General features: G+C 41.5%; 1 protein-coding gene across 2 annotated transcripts in view; it reads left to right on the top strand.

Moving 5' to 3' along the window:
- SUGCT (succinyl-CoA:glutarate-CoA transferase) overlaps positions 1 to 21,471 on the top strand; it is a 1,711,098-nt gene that overhangs the window by 1,436,114 nt on the left and 253,513 nt on the right. For both annotated transcript variants that reach the window (XM_077269202.1, XM_077269201.1), the window contains exon 13: positions 12,823 to 12,886. In XM_077269202.1, the coding sequence (XP_077125317.1) occupies positions 12,823 to 12,886 (64 nt within the window). The remainder of the gene's footprint in view (positions 1 to 12,822; positions 12,887 to 21,471) is intronic.

Raw genomic sequence — 21,471 nt, 5'->3', positions numbered from 1 at the left:
ATCCCTTCATTATGTCATTCTGAATTAAGCAGATAAAAGGCCTGGAGTTGATTTGAGGTGTGGTGCTTGCATTTGGAAGGTTTTGCTGTGAAGTAAACATGCGGTCAAAGGAGCTCTCCATGCAGGTGAAACAAGCCATCCTTAAGCTGCGAAAACAGACAAAACCCATCCGAGAAATTGCTACAATATTAGGAGTGGCAAAATCTACAGTTTGGTACATCCTGAGAAAGAAAGAAAGCACTGGTGAACTCATCAATGCAAAAAGACCTGGGTGCCCACAGAAGACAACAGCAGTGGATGATCGCAGAATAATCTCCATGGTGAAGAGAAACCTCTTCACAACAGCCAACCAAGTGAACAACACTCTCCAGGAGGTCGGCGTATCAATATCCAAATCTACCATAAAGAGAAGACTGCATGAAAGTAAATACAGAGGGTTCACTGCACGGTGCAAGCCACTCATAAGCATCAAGAATAAAGAGGCTAGACTGGACTTTGCTAAAAACCATCTAAAAAAGCCAGCCCAGTTCTGGAAGAACATTCTTTGCACAGATGAAACCAAGATCAACCTCTACCAGAATGATGGAAAGAGAAAAGTATGGTGAAGGCATGGTGCAGCTCATGATCCAAAGCATACCACATCATCTGTAAAACACTGCAGAGGCAATGTGATGGCTTGGGCATGCATGGCTGCCAGTGGCACTGGGTCACTAGTGTTTATTGATGATGTGACACAGGACAGAAGCAGCCAAATGAATTCTGAGGTATTCAGAGCCATACTGTGTGCTCAGATCCAGCCAACTGCAGCCAAACTGGTTGGTTGTCGTTTCATACTACAGATGGACAATGACCCAAAACATAAAGCCAAAGCAACTCAGGAGTTTATTAAAGCAAAGAAGTGGAATATTCTTGAATGGCCAAGTCAGTCACCTGATCTGAACCCAATTGAGCATGCATTTCACTTGTTATAGACTAAACTTCAGACAGAAAGGCCCATAAACAAACAGCAACTGAAAACCACTGCAGTGAAGGCCTGGCAGAGCATCAAAAAGGAGGAAACACAGCGTCTGGTGATGTCCATGAGTTCAAGACTTCAGGCAGTCATTGCCAACAAAGGGTTTTCAACCAAGTACTAGAAATGAACATTTTATTTACAATTATTTAATCTGTCCAATTACTTTTGGTCCCTTTAAAAACAGGGTGGCACATATTAAGGAGCTGAAACTCCTAAACCCTTCATCCAATTTTAATGTGGATACCCTCAAATGAAAGCTGAAAGTCTGAACTTCAACTGCATCTGAATCGTTTTGTTTAAAATTTATTGTGGTAATGTCTAGAACCAAAATTAGAATAATGTTGTCTCTGTCCAAATATATATGGACCTAACTGTATACTCGCATTGACTGGGTGCGCCGGAAAGGCAATAAATTCATGCCCCCGGTAGCTGCACTTTCATTAAGGTGGACGGGCAGCATTTTAATGCTATTTACCTGCAGATTAACCGCATAACTGCCGTAAAATAGCATTTTCTTAGCTGACAGGTTCCTTATAATCATTGGTAAAGATATAGCTGTTCAGTGTCTCATATTTATGGATAAACCTAATTAAAAGAGAGTCTCACAAATTGATTTTCCTTTTTTTTAATGTACCTTTGGGCTATAAAACCATATATTATTCTTTATTGATATTCATATGTGCATTGCTATTATCATTAAATAGACTTTTTTCCTTACACCCTTAAAAGGACTAGTATTACGCCATGTATATGGTGATGTTGTGCCTGATTACCCTGTTTTCTCCATGGAAGGCTGGGTTTACACCATTTCTTAATCCCTGTTCATGACTCAGTGTGGGATTTCTTGTGAATACCCCAAAAACAGTATTTTCACAAGCCCATGATAGAGCCACTGGCTTCAGAGGCAAACCAAGTTCAAAATATTAAGCTTTTGACACCTTTTGACCTCCTTTGGACTCCTTTTGACCTCCTTTTAAGTTTTTAAACTTCTTTTTTTAGCTATGTTCATTTTTTGATCCAGATAAAATATCACAGTATACTTTACTATTGAGTCTGACTAATCATGCTTCCATTAATGTCTGTAAAAAAAAAAACTTATTAAATTATTTTTTTATGGGTTTTATTTAGAGGACCATACCCTTTGTTTATTTGGTTGCCCTTTTCGCATAAAACAAACTGACAAAATGTCTCACTTCTTCTTTATGTAAAACTGGCTATGCAAATAAGATAGTTTGTATATCCTCAATCTGATATTCATTTAGATACACTGACTGACCCCCAAAACCTGTCATGGGATAGTAAATGAATTTGTTTTATGGGATTAAGGCAATCATGAGAGATTAAAACAGCTACTTATCCACCTTTCTATGTAAAATTTATTTATGAAGGAGTTATGAAATCGGCATCGTATTGGTATTACATTTACATAGTGCAGTGTATGAAAGACTAAATCTTCCCACTGGCACCTATTGTTTTTGGAATCTTGTTTATAAGTTGAATCATGGGAAAGGAATCATGAGAAATTCTATTTTTCTAGTATTCCATATGTTTGAGATATTATGGAACAGGAAAGGCCTATTTATCTTTTATTTGTAATTTACCTTTTTATTTGTTATTTTGTATTTTATAGCTTTGGATCACTATTTACAGCTTGGTCCAAATGTATTGGACACCATAGAAACATAAACATCTATAAACATCTATTCTTATCCTAAGTGAGTGGCCAAAATATTTTTCAAGGAAATTTTTACTTTTATATACTTGCAGCCCTTTTAGAGACATATTTCTTCGCAAGAAAATATGGGCCCCATATGTAAGTGATGACCTGCTGAAAACAGCAATAATTGTGAAAGCCTTGAAGAAAGCTTTAGTTGATAGCTTCAATTGCTTATGTTGTATTTGGAGCAGCATATTTTCTGTTAATAGTTGTGTCAAGATGATTGTGTTCTGTGTATTGGCTTCTAAACTACTTATTAAAGGGAACCTATCAACAGGATTTACCCCTACAAGTTGTTAGGAGCACTTTTATCAGCCTCCTAATACCATTGTTAATGATCGCTCTTTAATATCTCTAAACACTAGGGGTCCAAGTCATTAAAAATGAGGAAGGCGCACATCACTTAATGAATAAGGTGCATCTGGGCCAATTCTAGCTTTCCTGTTGCCGGAGCCAGAAAGTCAAATGGCAACCACAGTGCAATATGGACCTGTATTGAATGTGAACTTAATTCTCCAAGTCAATAAGACTATGGCAATACCAAACTTTCAAAGATTTATTTCTGTAAAGAAAAAAAAATATGATTGTGATTTGAGGCCCGTAACATTTTTATCTTTCCTTCCATGGAGGCATGTGAGGTCTTGTTTTTTTGTGTCAACCAAATGTTTTTAAGCATATTTGGGGTATATACAACTTTTTGATTGCTTTTTATTGCATTCTAAGGAGGTGAGGTGGGATTAGCTTTCTGTGCTCTGCTACATGATGCATCTAAAAACTCTGAATTACTGCACCCAGTAAACTAAGTGATACATCGTTGGATTCAGGGTCTCTTTCTCAACATTTTGCTGTTCTCAGATGAGATACCAAAAAGCTGGTCACAGATTCCCGTTTATATGAGGCATTGATCAGATGTGCACTTACCGTTAGGGCCATGTGAATGTATGAATCAAACTACGCTTATTACAGTACTATAAGAGTTGCCTTGCTGATGTTTGCAAGGGGTGATCATTTTATACCTACATAATAACTGATTCTACTTTATAATATATCCTAATACTAGACGTTGGCCAAATATTCTGTTCCAGAAGCCTTGATGACTTTTCTCATAAACAACTTGTCTCTGCTCCTTCTCTGTTCTCCTGCTGGTATGCTGTGATGTGCCTGTAAGAGGAAGCCATGGTACCCCTGAAGAGTCTCTATATGCTGTGGCATTAGTGAGGAAAGATTGCCATCTGCAGGGTGGATGTTGGTCAAGACCCAGACTTCAGACTGTGCTGGTCAAGACCAGAATCATTGCCCTATGCCGGGCAAGTCTCAGAGGCCAGACGACACCATCGAGAGTCGGTACCCAGGCCTAGCAGCCTCCCGCTGACAGTCAAGCACCGAAGAGTTGCAAGGAGACGACGATTGGAGGAGCAAGCCTGCGGTTACAGAGGAATGGCATGAGTGAGCAGGGCTGTCACTTTCAGCTACAACGTATGGTACTGGAGCAGGCCTAGGTTACGACAACAGGTGGAGAGTTGGCCGGTTGGTTCATGGGAGGATCAATACTCTCTAATAGGTTTTGTCCCAGTTTTCCCCGCTAGGGCTAAGATTTCAGGAAGATCTAATATGGTAGCTCCCATGAACGGTCATACCACCCTTCCAAGGAGAACATTACCATAATAGAATGAGAAGCTTTCCCTGTTATTACAACTGTATTGTTGTATGGTCCATTGTTTATTTGCATTGTTTGGTGTCATTAATTGTCTCTTCACTACAGTAAATCCCTGATGCATTTGATATAATTAAATCGTTCTTTGACTGTTGCTGCCTGGTGTCTCCTATGAGTTGCATTCGGTCCCCTGCTTTACATGCCCAGAATCTCTGCACCCATTTTTCTTCTAATAATGTTTTTTATGTATATTGCCTAGTAGAGTTTTAGATTTTGCGAACCTGCTAGCAGTGGTTGATGCTGCCAAACTCACTAATTAGAAGGGCTGTCTAAATAATTTTGGACTTACAGTGTTTTCCATAACTAGATACAGTGATCAGATTTCTATTTTTAGATTTAGTTATGCCATGCTAATTAACTAGTTTCTAATGGCTTATTTCCAGCTGCCTAGCCTACAAATATAGCAGTTGATGAAGTGACATTTTCCTGCCTTGACTCTTTTCATGTTGCTTTGTAGTAGAAAATGCCTGTGATGTCACTGAATGAAGGCGATTGAGGTTTAAAAGGATTTTTCCATTTTTCATTTTTATTAGCTCATTAGCTTGTGCTTGAGAAATATAATACAATCCAAATTATGTACCCTTTGTAGGGCAAGTAATGCCTCTCTGCCACAGCCCCTGGCCTTTGGGACAGAGCACAGTGATGACTTCACAATTACAGTGTATGTGACCACTCCAGTCAATTACTGGACCCAGAGGTGATGCCCATGTAAATAGGCTGAAGCAGGGGTGTACCTAAAGGGGGCAAGCATGGCATTTAGCCAGGGTGCAGCCAACAGGGGGGTCACCTTTGGTCTGTCTAATTCAGTGGGCTGATGTTTCTTCAAGGAGGCCTCATTTTGCTGTACACTCGGGAGTGGGATTCGATTCTTCTTCGAACCAGTTGTCAAACTGACAGCCAACACAGAGATCACTTAAAAGGCAGTCTTCCTACATTCAATTACCCATGTCTTTCAATCATGAGTTCAACTGAAACTCTTACTGATAACGGATGTGATTCTGTTTTTTGTAATATTGGTATTGGTGGTTTTGGTGCTGTATTTCTGCACTCATGGTGATTCTGGTGTTGTATTCCTGTACCGTTATTGGTTCTGATCCTGTACACATGTAGCAATCCATAACTTGTTAGATGACGTAATACATGATTATGTGAATAAAGTATTTTCCATCTCACAAGTTAACAGTAGTGTTGAGCGATACCCTCCGATATTTGAAAGTATCGGTATCGGATTGTATCGGCCGATATCCGAAAAATATCGGATATCGCCGATACCGATACCCGATACCAATACAAGTCAATGGGACACAAATATCGGAAGTGATCCTGGATGGTTCCCAGGGTCTGAAGGAGAGGAAACTCTCCTTCAGGCCCTGGGATCCATATTCATGTGTAAAATAAAGAATAAAAATAAAAAATACGGATATACTCACCCTCTGACGCGCCCTGGTTGTAACCGCTGCAACCGGCAGCCTCCGTTCCTAAGAATGAGCGAGTGAAGGACCTTCGATGACGTCGCGGCTTGTGATTGGTCACGTGAGCGGTCACGTGAGCGGTTACGCGACCAATCACAAGACCGCGACGTCATCGCAGGTCCTTCACTCGCTCATTCTTAGGAACGGAGGCTGCCGGTTGCAGCGGTTACCACCAGGGCGCGTCAGAGGGTGAGTGTATCCCTATTTTTTATTTTTATTCTTTATTTTACATGTGAATATGCATTCCGATCCCAATTCCCGATATCGCAAAAATATCAGAACTCGGTATCGGAATTCCGATACCGCAAATATCGGCCGATACCCGATACTTGCGGTATCGGAATGCTCAACACTATTTAACAGTTATTTTATCTGTATTTATGTTAGGAGCATTAATTATAAAATTCAACACTGTAGCATGCCAAAACTTAACAGCATATAATACACTATGTTCCAAATTATTATGCAAATGACATTTTTATCGGATTTTCCTAAATGGTTGCTGCAAATGACAGTCAGTCTAATAAAAGTCATCACCCATTAGAGTATACATCGAATTTTATTGAAGAAACCTCCCAATGATAACAGTATAATCTCCAAAATAAATAAAAACTTAAAATACACTTCCAAATTATTAGGCACAGTAGAATTTTTAAACATTTGATATGTTTTAAAGAACTGAAAATGCTCATTTGTGCAATTTGCAGGATTAGGAGGTCACATTCACTGAGCAAAAAAGCTATTTAACTCCAAAACATCCTAACAGGCCAAGTTACATGTTAACATAGGAACCCTTCTTTGATATCACCTTCACAATTCTTGAATCAATTGAACTTGGAAGTTTTTGAAGAGTTTCTGCTTGTATTTTTTTGCATGAAGTCAGAATTGCCTCCCAGAGCTGCTGTTTTGATGTGAACTGCCTCCCACCCTCATAGATCTTTTGCTTGATGATACTCCAAAGGTTCTCTATAGGGTTGTGGTCAGGAGAAGATGGTGGCCACACCATGAGTTTATCTCCTTTTATGCCCATAGCAGCAAATGATTCAGAGGTATTCTTTGCAGCATGAGATGGTGCATTGTCATGCATGAAGATGATCTTGCTCCTGAAGGCACATTTCTGCTTTTTATACCAAGGAGGAAAGTTGTCAGTCGGAAACTCTATATACTTTGCAGAGGTCATTTTCACACTTCAGGAACCTTAAAGGGCCCTACCAGCTGTTTCTCCATGATTCCGGCCCAAAACTCCTCCACCTCCTCGCTGACGTTGCAGCCTGGTTGGGACATGGTGGCTATCCACCAACCATCCACTACTCCATCCATTTGGACCATCCAGGGTTGCTCAACACTTATCAGTAAACAAGACTGGAAATTAGTCTTCATGTATGTCTGGGCCCAATGCAACCATTTCTGCTTGTGAACACTGTTTAAGGGTGGCCAAATAGTAGGTTTATGCACCACAGCAAGCCTTTGAAGGAGCCTACACCTTGAGGTTCGAGGGACTCCAGAGGCACCAGCAGCTTCAAATATCTGTTTGCTGATTTGTAATGGCTTTTTAGCAGCTACTCTCTTAATCCGATGAACTTGCCTGGCAGAAATCTTCCTCATTATGCTGTTATCAGCACAAACACATCTGTGGTCAGATACAGCCACAAATCTCCTAACAGTACGATGATCACGCTTAAGTTTTCAGGAAATTTCTAATGTTTTCATCCCTACACCAAAGCATTGCACTATTTGATGCTTTTCAGCAGCAGAGAGATACTTTTTCTTTCCCATGTTACTTGAAAACTGTGACCTGCTTAATAATGTGGAACATAATTTTTAAGTAGTTTTCCTTTTATTAGAATCACCTGGAAAACCAATTATCACATGTGTTTAAGATTGATTTCAGTGATCCATTGAGCCCTGAGACACAATACCATCCACGATTTTATTTAAAAATCAAAACAATTAAATCTTTATGACACTTAAATCCAATTTGCATAATAATTTGGAACACAGTGTATACTCACTGTCAGGATTCGGTTCTGCTTGGCAGTTGCAATGGTCATCAAATGACCAATGATATGCCACTTTCTTAATAGCAGTCATGTCTCGAAGCACTGAATATTGAAACAATTAGGAAGAATAGCTAGTTGGAATGTGTCTGTAAGTCTGCAAATCACATATCAGCAGTCACATGATGACTACTCAAGCTTCTTAAACTGTGTATAGGAGAAGACAATAAACTGGATTTTTGCCTTGGGTGCAGAAAAACCTTGATTAGCCCCTGGGCTGCACCTGTGATGTCACAACTAAACACTTCCAGTCAATAGGCTCAGCATCTTGCCTCGTGGTACAGTGGCATCACCACTTGGCCAAATAATTGGATGCAGTGGTCACTTGTGCTTTAGTTGTGACATCTCCGCTACAGGGAGTCAACAAGGCCTTAGGCAGCAGTGAAGCGGTATCGCTGGACCTGCGGAGGGTAAGTATCTCTGATTTTACTTTTTATTAACGCAATGTAATAAGCGTGTTGAAAGAGTGAAAGAATGAAACCAGGATACCTTTTTTGTCAAATTCAAGTTTTTTATTTTTGTGTTTAGAAAGTACAAGAAAATACAATACAAATAATACAGGGTGTAAAATATAACTATAAATCTACACATAACTACAGGACATTGGGGGTATAGGGAGGGATTTCCATCAATATCTCAATCAAGCATGTATTTTTCCATATGAAAGATAAAGATAGAGAGGGAGCGGACCACCGCAGACCACCAATCAATAGAGAGTGATTATGAACATTGTTATGATGACATCCCAGATAATTTTAGTTGGGGGCTAGACGATAGGCTTCAGAATTTTTTAAATCCATCCAAACCCTCCAAAGTACACAGTATCTATCAACAACAGCAGGTGAGAGGGCAATCAGATGCTTCATCCCATTAAGGAGAGAAATCTCCGCAAACTATTCCTCCTCAGTGGGTGGAGTAGTGCTTTTCCAATGCCGCGGAATGATATTCTTATCCGCCTGTATTAGGTAGCCTATTGATGACCTTTTATACAAGTGTTTACTTAATGGTGACATTGATAAGAGGAGGATTTCTGGCATATTGGGGGTAGTCAACCAGTTATTTTCTCAATCAAGGGAACAACCTTTGAACAAAATGTATTTATTTTATGGCACCCCCCACCATATGTGTGACATTGTCCCTTCCCGGTCCCCAGACACCTCCAACATCTGCCTGAGGCCACTGGGTACCATCTATGAAGGCCGGTACCCAGTACCATAATTTTGAAGGAGAATTCCTGAGGTTTGGACCCTGTTGAGGTTTTATGTATTAGGAAGAAACACTTATCCCATTGTGAGTCAGAGAAGGATTTCCCCAGTTCCCTTTCCCATGCATCACAAAATGTCGGTCTATTGTCAGTCACCTGGGCAATGAAGAGGTTATAATGCAGAGAGATGGATTGTGTAGGGAGTGACAATGATAGACATAGTTTTTCAAACTTTGTGATATTTCTATGAAGATGTGCGTGCTTCTTCATAGCTGAATAGAAGTGTTCTAAATGACTATATTCAAAATTAACCTTCGGGGAAGAAGCTCTTCCCTGCAGCAAGTCATTGAGGGGGAGCAGCAAAGTATTGGAGATGACATGAGAAAAGAATATCAGATGCGATTTGTTTGAACCAAGAAATCTATTTGCAGATAGGCCTGGTGGGAAATCCGGATTATCTGAAATCGGGAGCAAAGAACCCTGGGGGTCGATTAAGGATAAGCTTTTTTATGGGATCTCAAAGCCAGAACAGTGGTGTAGGTACTATATGACATGAGGCCAGGAGAGGGAACAGTTAAATGGGCGCACCATGGGAGAGTGATAAGAGCTGTAGGACAAATGGATTAGGCTATTTAGACCCATAATTTCCCCTCAAATAATGGAAGAAGTCCAGGATTCTAGTGTGTACTGCTGCCATGTAATGCCTTCTACAATCCGGAAGGCTAAGGCCCCCTTTAGTTTGTGTCTGATCAGAACTTCTCAGGATAGCTTTTTTAATATTAAAACTTCTTGCACTGTAGTTGATATAAGAAAACAAGTGTAGCAGAGCTGAATTTGTCACTTACTGTAGCTGTTTGTTTTTTGTGCACCATGATGAATATTAATACTAATTAGGTGAACGCCGCAGCTTAGTTCTGTGTAAAAATATCTGTATGAGTATATTCATGTCTCTATCCGGTGATCAGATAAATAAAAATGTGTTAATTTCACGAAGGTACAGAACAAAACTTTCCTTGACCTCTCAATACTTCCCACTTGTATACTTTACTTCCTACAGTCTCGGAAGATTGAAGGCGTTAGGTTTTCTACTTTAGCTTAAAATAACTTGTAGCCTTCCAGTTGCTGTGGAGTGTGGAGCTAGAAGTCCCAGCACACCCTGCCAGACAGATGACTCATAGACGTTACAGTTGCAGAACTTATATTCCCTCACTCACTAAAAGTGTAAGCAACTAAAGCATATGTTCACCTCCACGCAGAATATTAAAGCTCAAATATAGAATTCATTTTAATAAAGAGTTGAGCAACTTTGTAAATACATTGCTCTTTATTTACTGATCTCAAGATTCAGCCACCATCTTAGTCTAAGGGCTCGCTCGCAGGGTTGCTAATTCTCTATTCAAAAGAATCTAGACCATTATGCAAATGACAGCTGAAACTCTGCTGTGAGCGCGAGCCGAGTGCTAGGTGTTCTGATCCTCTCTCATGAGAGAATTAGAGCATAGGTGCGGAGGAGATGGAGAAAGAAATTTCTCCATCTCTTCCATTGCCAGCATCCGCAGTAATCTGACTGCACTCGGATGACATTTAAGTGCAGTCCGATGTTTCACACGCACCTATAGACTTGAATGGGTGAGTTTCATCCGGCAGTGTGAACGAGCCCTAAAAAGCAGTCACAATTCTGCAGATTTTGGGACGGAAATATTCCAGCATTCGATGCTGGTTTAATGTTTGCACCAAGTTTGATTTCATGATTTTTACAGCCTTATTTTTGAGTTCAACATATAAGATAATCAGTAACAGGTGAGTTCCTTATCCATTTATGGTGATAGCTCATGTCAGCCATATTTGTTCATAAACTCTATGGCTTTACAGGATTTGGAGCTCTGTATCAGGAAAAATGAGGCTGTGATTACTGTATAAATACAGCTCTGGCAAAAATTAAGAGACCATTGCAAAATTTTCAGTTTCTCTGATTTTTTAGGTATAGGTATATTTTTGAGCAAAATGTAAATTGTTATTTTGTTCTATAAACTACTAACAACATGTATCCGAAGTTCCAAGCAATACATTTTGTATTTATTTTCTGAAAATGAGAAATGGTCAAAATAACAAAAAAAAGCTTTGTTTGCAGACCTCAAATAATGCAAAAAAATAAACAAGTTCATAATAATTTAGAAACAACAATACTAATGTTTTAACTCGGGAAGAGTTCAGAAATCAATATTTTGTGGAATAACCATGATTTTTGATCACAGCTTTCATGCGTCTTGGCATGCTTTCCACCTGTCTTTCACACTGCTTTTGGGTGATCTTATGCCACTCCTGGTACAAAAACTTAAGCAGTTCTTTGTTTGATGGCTTGTGACTATCCATCTTCCTCTTGACTACATTCCAGAGGTTTTCAATGGGCTTCAGGTCTGGAGATTGGGCTGGCCATGAGAGGGATTTGATGTGGTGGTCCTTCATCCACACATTGATTGACCTAGCTGTGTGGCATGGCGCATTGTCCTACTGGAAAAAACAGTCCTGAGAGTTGGGGAACATTGCCTGAGTAGAAGGAATCAACTGATAACCTTGTATGCGGCTTGATTCATACGTCCTTTGCAAAGATTAACCTGCCCAATTCCAGCCTTGCTGAAGCATCTCCAGATCATCACCGATCCTCCACCAAATTTCACAGTGGGTGCAAGACATTGTGGCTTGTGCGCCTCTCCAGGTCTCCGTCTAACCATTAGACAACCAGGTGTTGGGCAAAGCTGAAAATTAGACTCATCAGAGAAGATTACCTTACTCCAGTCCTCTATAGTCCAATCCTTATGGTTTTTGGCAAACTTCAGCCTGGCTCTCCTTTGCTCCTCATTGATGAAAGGCTTTTTTCTAGCTTTAGATGACCTGAGTCCAGCCTCTAGGAGCCTGTTATGAACTGTTCTTGCCATGCACTCCACCCCACCTGCCATTTGCCTTTCCTTTGGTAGGTTACTTGATGTCATCCTGCGGTTGCTGAGTGACATTTGAATAAGATGATGGCCATTCCGGTTAGTGGAGAGTTGTGTTCACCCTCTGCCAGTCTGTAGCCTTGTTGTCCCAAATGTCTGCTGCTTGACCTTGTTGTGATGGACTGCCATCTTAGAAATTTTAAGGATGGAGGCAACATGATGCTCACTGTGTCCCTCTGCTAGTGAAGCCAGAATTGAGCCCTTCTTTTCCTCACTCAAGACTTTTCTTTTCAACTCCTTTGGCATGCCTAAAAGTCATTTTTTCATTCCTATTACTTTTGGGATATTACTAGCACTTGTTTTGCCATCCAGCTTGTCCTATTGCAAGAGGATTGTGAACACCACAACAGTGTTTTTTTATATTTTCCTTCGTTAAATAAGATTTGGTTCAGGTGATCACCTAATCAGAAGCACATTAAGTAGAATGAGGTGTATTCTGGATGGAATTCAACTGACACTAGAATGGAATGGCTGTCAGACATGTAGCTGATTTTTATACAGCTGTGCAGTGGTCTCTTAATTTTCAGAATTTGTATGTAACAGTGCATTATAAAATTTTCAAAGTGCTTAAACAATGTTATTTTCTGGCTTTACATTCACTGTCATGAATAAATACTAACACTAATAACAACATCTGTGACTTTCAGGTTGCCCACAATGGCCTTATTCTTGAAATGGATCACACGATAGCAGGGAAGATATCAGTGCCAGGTTAGTAAATTTTTTATAATATATCTTTTATTTTTTTTAATAACATTTATTATTTAGCTAAGAATTATCTTTTGCGATAAATATGGATGTAAGCTGACAATGTAAATGGTACGCGCCAGGATTCTCCCGCTGCACAGGGTAGATTCCAAGCCTTGCCTGCATCAGCGGTCACCCATTAATCTTTGGCTGCTGCGGGTGCTGCTGAGCATAGACATCGGCCTCAGTATCTTGCTCAGGCTCGTACTGTTCGTCTGGTTACTGCTGGCTCATCAGGCAAGCCTATGGTAACCAGCAGTAGGCAGTGACTAGCGAACACTCTGGAGACTAAGTTCAGAAATCACTTTACTGAGCTGAGCATGCTCGTGATGTGGCGACCTCTCATTGATGGTCAGTCATCAGCTCCTCTGGTGATGTGGCAGCTCCGGATTGGCCTATGTTGTTGTGAATTAGACTTTTTTGGCTCCCTCTTGTGGTCACTAGTGATATGACTCTGGGATTGTCTTTCCTCAGTTTAGCACCCACCTGGGTCGTTAGTCCAGGGGTGTTGCTATATAAACTTCCTGGTTTCTCAGTCCAGTGCCTGGCATCGTTGTAATCAGTTCCTTTCTGTTTGCTCCTGTCGCCATTGGTAATTTGCAACCTAAATTTATTTTGTCTGTGACTTTAATTTGCTCATTGTCCTCCTACCCTGTTATGGCGTTTGTGGATTCAGGTGCTGCCCTGAGTCTTATGGATCTGTCGTTTGCCAAGCGCTGTGGTTTTGTTCTTGATCCGTTGGTAAATCCTATCCCTCTTAGAGGTATTGATGCTATGCCATTGGCGGAAAATAAACCGCAGTTTTGGACACAGGTAACCATGTGCATGACTCCTGAACATCGGGAGGTGATTCGTTTTCTTGTTCTGCATAAAATGCATGATTTGGTCGTTTTGGGTCTGCCATGGTTACAGACCCATAATCCAGTCTTGGATTGGAAGGCAATGTCTGTGTCAAGTTGGGGCTGTCAGGGAATTCATGGTGATTCCCCGCCGGTGTCTATTGCTTCCTCTACTCCTTCGGAAGTTCCTGAGTATTTGTCTGATTACCAGGATGTATTCAGCGAGTTCAGGTCCAGTGCTCTTCCTCCTCATAGGGACTTTGACTGCGCTATAGATTTGATTCCAGGTAGTAAATTTCCTAAGGGAAGATTATTTAATCTGTCTGTACCTGAGCATACCGCAATGCGTTCGTATATCAAGGAATCTCTGGAGAAGGGGCATATCCGTCCATCCTCTTCCCCTCTTGGTGCGGGATTCTTTTTTGTGGCCAAGAAGGACGGATCTTTGAGACCTTGTATTGACTATCGGCTTCTGAATAAAATCACTGTTAAATTTCAGTATCCTTTGCCTCTGTTGTCGGACTTGTTTGCCCGGATTAAAGGTGCCAAGTGGTTCACCAAGATAGATCTTCGTGGTGCGTACAACCTTGTGCGCATTAAGCAAGGAGATGAATGGAAAACTGCATTTAATACGCCCGAAGGTCATTTTGAGTACTTGGTGATGCCTTTCGGGCTCTCTAATGCTCCTTCAGTGTTTCAGTCCTTTATGCATGATATTTTCCGGAAGTATCTGGATAAATTTATGATTGTTTATCTGGATGATATTCTGGTTTTTTCTGATGATTGGGACTCGCATGTAGAGCAGGTCAGGATGGTGTTTCAGGTTTTGCGTGAGAATGCTTTGTTTGTTAAGGGCTCAAAGTGTCTCTTTGGAGTACAGAAGGTTCCCTTTTTGGGTTTTATTTTTTCCCCTTCTGCGGTGGAGATGGACCCAGTCAAGGTCCGAGCTATTCATGATTGGACTCAACCCACGTCAGATAAGAGTCTTCAGAAGTTCTTGGGTTTTGCTAACTTCTACCGTCGTTTTATCGCTAATTTTTCTAGCGTTGTTAAACCTTTGACGGATATGACCAAGAAAGGTTCTGATGTTGCTAACTGGGCTCCTGCAGCCGTGGAAGCCTTTCAAGAGTTGAAGCGCCGGTTTACTTCGGCGCCTGTTTTGTGCCAGCCTGATGTCTCACTTCCCTTTCAGGTTGAAGTGGATGCTTCTGAGATTGGGGCAGGGGCCGTTTTGTCGCAGAGAGGCCCTGGTTGCTCTGTAATGAGACCATGTGCTTTTTTCTCTAGGAAGTTTTCGCCTGCTGAGCGGAATTATGATGTTGGCAATCGGGAGTTGTTAGCCATGAAGTGGGCATTTGAGGAGTGGCGTCATTGGCTCGAGGGTGCTAAGCATCGTGTGGTGGTCTTGACTGATCACAAAAATCTGATGTATCTCGAGTCTGCTAAACGCCTGAATCCTAGACAGGCCCGCTGGTCATTGTTTTTCTCCCGTTTTGACTTTGTGGTCTCATATTTACTAGGTTCAAAGAATGTGAAGGCTGATGCTCTTTCAAGGAGCTTTGTGCCTGACTCTCCTGGAGTCGCAGAACCAGTTGGTATTCTCAAAGAGGGAGTTATCCTGTCAGCCATTTCTCCGGATTTGCGACGTGTGTTGCAGAGACCTGACTCTTGTCCACCTGACAGACTGTTTGTTCCTGATAAGTGGACCAGCAGAGTCATTTCCGAGGTTCATTCCTCGGTGTTGGCAGGGCATCCGGGAATTTTTGGCACCAGAGATCTGGTGGCTAGGTCCTTTTGGTGGCCTTCCTTGTCACGGGATGTGCGGTCATTTGTGCAGTCCTGTGGGACTTGTGCTCGAGCTAAGCCTTGCTGTTCTCGTGCCAGCGGGTTGCTCTTGCCCTTGCCTGTCCCGAAGAGGCCTTGGACACACATTTCCATGGATTTCATTTCAGATCTTCCGGTGTCTCAGGGCATGTCTGTCATCTGGGTGGTATGTGATCGCTTTTCCAAGATGGTCCATTTGGTATCTTTGCCTAAGCTGCCTTCCTCTTCCGATCTGGTTCCTTTGTTCTTTCAGAATGTGGTTCGTTTACACGGCATTCCTGAGAATATTGTGTCTGACAGAGGATCCCAGTTTGTTTCCAGGTTCTGGCGATCCTTTTGTGCTAAGATGGGCATTGATTTGTCGTTTTCGTCTGCCTTTCATCCTCAGACTAATGGACAAACGGAGCGAACTAATCAGACTCTGGAAGCTTATTTGAGGTGTTTTGTTTCTGCAGATCAGGATGATTGGGTGACCTTCTTGCCGTTGGCTGAGTTTGCCCTTAATAATCGGGCTAGTTCCGCTACTTTGGTTTCGCCATTTTTTTGCAACTCTGGTTTCCATCCTCGTTTTTCCTCGGGACATGTGGAGCCTTCTGACTGTCCTGGGGTAGATTCCGTCGTGGATAGGTTGCAGCGGATCTGGAATCATGTGGTGGACAACTTGAAGTTGTCACAGGAGAAGGCTCAGCGTTTTGCCAACCGCCGCCGCGGTGTGGGTCCCCGACTTCGTGTTGGGGATTTGGTATGGCTGTCTTCTCGATTTGTTCCTATGAAGGTCTCCTCTCCTAAATTTAAGCCTCGCTTCATCGGTCCTTACAAGATATTGGAAATCCTTAATCCTGTGTCCTTTCGCTTGGATCTTCCGGTGTCGTTTGCCATTCACAACGTGTTCCATAGGTCTTTGTTGCGGTGGTACGTTGTACCTGTGGTTCCTTCTGTTGAGCCTCCTGCTCCGGTGTTGGTTGAGGGCGAGTTAGAGTACGTGGTGGAGAAGATCTTGGATTCTCGTCTCTCCAGGCGGAGGCTTCAGTATCTGGTCAAGTGGAAGGGCTATGGTCAGGAGGATAATTCCTGGGTGGTTGCCTCTGATGTGCATGCGGCCGATTTAGTTCGTGCCTTTCACGCTGCTCATCCTGATCGCCCTGGTGGTCTTGGTGAGGGTTCCGTGACCCCTCCCTAAAGTGGGGGTACTGTTGTGAATTAGACTTTTTTGGCTCCCTCTTGTGGTCACTAGTGATATGACTCTGGGATTGTCATTCCTCAGTTTGGCACCCACCTGGGTCGTTAGTCCAGGGGTGTTGCTATATAAACTTCCTGGTTTCTCAGTCCAGTGTCTGGCATCGTTGTAATCAGTTCCTTTCTGTTTGCTCCTGTCTGCTGGTCTTGGATCTTGCAAAATTAAGCTAAGTCCTGCTTCCTTGTTTTTTGGTTATTTGCTTGCTCTTATTTTTTGTCCAGCTTGTACTAAATGTGATTCCTGATTTTGCTGGAAGCTCTAGGGGGCTGGTGTTCTCCCCCCGGGCCGTTAGACGGTTCGGGGGTTCTTGAATATCCAGCGTGGAAATTTTGATAGGGTTTTTGCTGACCATATAAGTCATCTTTCTATATTCTGCTATTAGTCAGTGGGCCTCTCTTTGCTAAATATCTAGTTCATTCTTACGTTTGTCTTTTCTCCTTACCTCACCGTTATTATTTGTTGGGGGCTTGTATCCAACTTTTGGGGTCTTTTCTCTGGAGGCAAGAAAGGTCTATCTTTTCCCTTCTAGGGTTAGTTAGCTCTCCGGCTGGCGCGAGACGTCTAGAACCAACGTAGGCACGTTCCCCGGCTGCTGCTATTTGTGGTGCTAGGATTAGATATATGGTCAGCCCAGTTACCACTGCCCTATGAGCTGGTTTTTTGTGTTTGCAGACTTGGTATGTACTTTTGAGACCCTCTGCCATTGGGGTCATAACACTACGTGCAAGGTCCTGTCTGACTGGACATGAACTGAAGATGTAAAAAGGTCTCAGAGGCGCTCATGGGCACGCTAGTATCAATAATTTTTCATGTGTATATGAGACATTGCAACAGCGTGGTCTTTATCAGCATGTGCTGAGGGTCGGCGGTAAGCCGTTAGAATTCCTGTTCTCCGGAGAGGAGTTTGCCTGAGTGAATTCAGGGCTGGCGTCTAGCCATTAGAATTCCGGCACCTCCGGAGATGAGTTGGTTGAGTGATTTGCTGACTGTGTGACCACTGGTTGTTACTTATCCCAAGAGTAGGCCTCGTTCCCCTGTGAGGTTAACAGGGATCATACCTAGAGCAATCTATACCGTTATTGTGTGCGAGTGACACAGCTCTATAGCAGAGCAACTAGTCCGTTACTGTGTGAAAATTGCAGAGCATCTATTCCGTTACTGTGTTTGAGTGACACAGCTCTTTTGCAGTGCATTTATTCTGTTTTTGTGTGTGAGTGACACAGCTTCATGCTGATCACTGAGTGACGTTTAACTCAGTTCTTGCTAGCAATAGCTCGCTGTGTATTCCGTCATTGTACACAATAGCTGCAGTTTTTCATCTCTGCACGGTGGACCCCGGGTTGCGATTGCTTCTCTCTATCAAATTTATTTAGTGCAATCTGCAAACCCTAACAATATATCCATTTAATATCAACCAATATTATGCCAGTTTAAGCATAGTTGACTTGACGTGGTGACATTGGCTGTGACACCTGTTACGCTACCAAATTTTGCTAGCTGTCACTGCTACATCGCAGCACAAAAAGTGCAACTGCAAAAGGAAAGTGGCAAAAATTCAGATGAGGTTTGCCTTCTTATGGCTTGCTTGTTGTGGTCTCAGTTCCCTCACGCCCATTAACTTGTCTTGCACTGCGATATAGCAGGGACACCTAACGAACTTTGGTCACATGACAAATTTTGCAACCAAAGTCGTGTTGCTACAGCCGAATACTCTTTATAGACGATTTAGGGAAAGGAAATATCCTTGTAAATGTCTAACAAGGGCCTATTATCGTGTATTACATACGAAAAGAGATCAACTCTTACAAAAGAAAAAATGTTTTTCGAAAAAACGAAGATGTACTGTATCTATGGTTAGATGCATTGGTACCTTCGATCAAGGAGTGTCTGTAGTTAAGAAGATATTGTCAAAACATTGGCACCTTTTCCAAGAGGACAATGACTTGGAAGGTAGAATTTCGCAATCTGCCAATATTACATACGGAAGAGGCCCTAATTTGAAAAATATGCTAGTTCCAAGCCATTTATCACAAGATAAGAAATCAAATATGACCTGGTTACAAAATCAAATTGTTGGATTATATAGATCTGGTTATTTTAAGGCGTGTAATTTTATCTTGACTACCAAACAATTTCAAAATTTAAAAAACTCTAAAAGCTTTATTAGAGATTTAATAAATTGCACCACATCTGGTGTGATTTATATAGCTAAATGTTCACATTTGCTCTATTTGGGACAATTACGACACTCCTGTATCACGCCATATGAGATTCCATCACTGTACGGACCCTCTGGTCATACAGTTTTGGGGGTAGATAGAAAATGTACCCGCAAACAAAGAAAAGGTAACCTGGACCAACTTCAATTGATAGAAGAGGCTACATGGATATATAAATTGGGTACCCTGAATCCAGATGGTTTGAACGAGGGATTCTCATATAGTGATTGTCTCCAAAGCTTTTTCCATTTAGCATTTTTCATTAAGTTCATGATCGGGACCACTTGATGTGGTATATGATTGGAAATTGTTTTCTTAGTGTAAATAAACGTGTGCAAAACTGTAAAGCGCAGCGGAATATGTTAGCGCTATATAAAAATAAAGATTATTATTAATAAATAAATGTCATTATATACTAACTTGTCTATCCTCGTGTGCTATGGTCAAACATATATGGATAAAATGATGTGATATATAGGTATTTAACTTGCCTAAACTATTAGTTGGATTATATACGTCTTAATATAAAATGAACATTATGAGACTTCCATTGATAATTTATGCGTATATTTATTATCATTTTGCTACTTATTTGATTGTAATTTTTTTGTACATGATTTCAATATTATCAAATGCCGACATGCTAAGGATTTTGACACAAGATGACATGTAATATATGCTCCATTTACAGGGAATCTGTCACCCTCTGAACACTTTTAAGCTATTACTATGGACATACAAGTAAAGGAATGGTTAAACTATTCTAACCTGTATGCCTCATAGCTGCGGGGTAGATGTTGAGAAATGCACTTTGAATGTTTTATGTTAATGATTTCTTCCAAGCTCTGGGACGTGCTGCGCCTGGAAGAAATCACTGCCTTCTCTCTTCATTACAATAGCACCCTCTCCCATGCACATCACACTGACTTGTGCCATACAGTTGCGGCACCGTAATCCCACGCATGCCCTGTGCACTCATGTGGTTATGGATGCCTTATCCGCCCTTCTATGGGCAGTGCCTTCATCTTGCTTCTGTGCAGGGGCAGAGACTCACCGAGATGGATTACATACAGGAAGTACATATAGAATAGGTAGATATATAGATGTCAGTGACAAATACAATTAGTACAGCGCGTGTGCAGCTTACTGTACATGTATTTAATTAATAAAAGATTTTTCTGAAAAAAATTGCGTGGGCTCCTGCACAATTTTCGTTAACAGCAGAGGAAAAGCCGACAGCAGGGGACAGATATTTTTAGCCTGGAAAGGGGGAAATACCAAGGGAGCTTCCCAGGATATTAATATCAGCTCACAGCTGTATAATTAGCGTTTACTGACTATTAAAATGGGGACCCCCAAAAAACTGACTTAGGGTCCCCCTATAATTACTAACCTCATCCTCTTTGCAGATCATCTCTAAATCATTAAGAGTTTAAGGCTGTCGCTTTGCAACCCGGGCTTCAACTCCCTCCATAAGTTTTCTATGGCATTTAGGTCTGGAGATTGGCTAGGCCACTCCATTACCTTAATGTGCTTCTTTTTCGCCACTCCTTGTTGCCTTGGCTGTATGTTTTGGGTCATTGTTTTGCTGGAAGATCCAGCCACAACCCATTTTTAATGTCCTGGCGGAGGGAAGGAGGTTGTCATTCAGGATTTTACGGTACATGACTCCATCCATTCTCCCATTGATGCGGTAAGTAGTCCTGTGTCCTTAGCAGAGAAACACCCCAAAAACATAATGTTTCCACCTCCATGCTCGACAGTGGGGACGGTGATCTTTGAGTCATAGGCAGCATTTCTCTATCTATAAACATGGCGAGTTGAGTTAATGCCTATGAGCTCAACTCATCCAGGTGTTCATTGGCAAACTTCAGATGGGCCTGCACATGTGCCTTCTTGAGCAGGGGGACCTTGCAGGCACTGCAGGGTTTTAAACCTTTACGGCATAATGCGTTAGCAATGGTTTTCTTGGTGGCTGTCAATTGACAGTCATTTTGTATTTCTTCCATTTTCTTACTATTGCAACAGTTGTCTGCTTCTCACCCAGCATCTTACATATGGTTTAGTAACCCATTCCAGCTTTGTGCAGGTCTATGATCTTGTCCCTGACATCCTTATAAAGCTCTTTGGTCTTGCCCATGTTGTAGAGGTTAGAGTCTGATTGATTAATTGAGTCTGAGGACAGGAGTCTTTTATAAAGATGACTATGTAAGACAGCTGTCTTTAATGCAGGTAACAAGTTGATTAGGAGTGTCTAACTGGTCTGTAGGAGCTAGAACTCTTAATGGTTGGTAGGGAATCAAATACTTATTTCTCACTGCAAAATGCAAATAAATTTACATAATTTTTACAATGTGATTTTCTGAATTTTATTTTTGGTATTCTATCTCTCAATCTTAAAATTAATCTACCCTTAAAATTATAGACTGC

Source organism: Ranitomeya variabilis, chromosome 6, assembly GCF_051348905.1.
Source record: "Ranitomeya variabilis isolate aRanVar5 chromosome 6, aRanVar5.hap1, whole genome shotgun sequence".
Lineage (NCBI taxonomy): Eukaryota > Metazoa > Chordata > Amphibia > Anura > Dendrobatidae > Ranitomeya > Ranitomeya variabilis.
The sequence above is the reverse complement of the archived record's forward strand: the minus strand, read 5'-3'. Positions and strand labels throughout refer to the sequence as shown.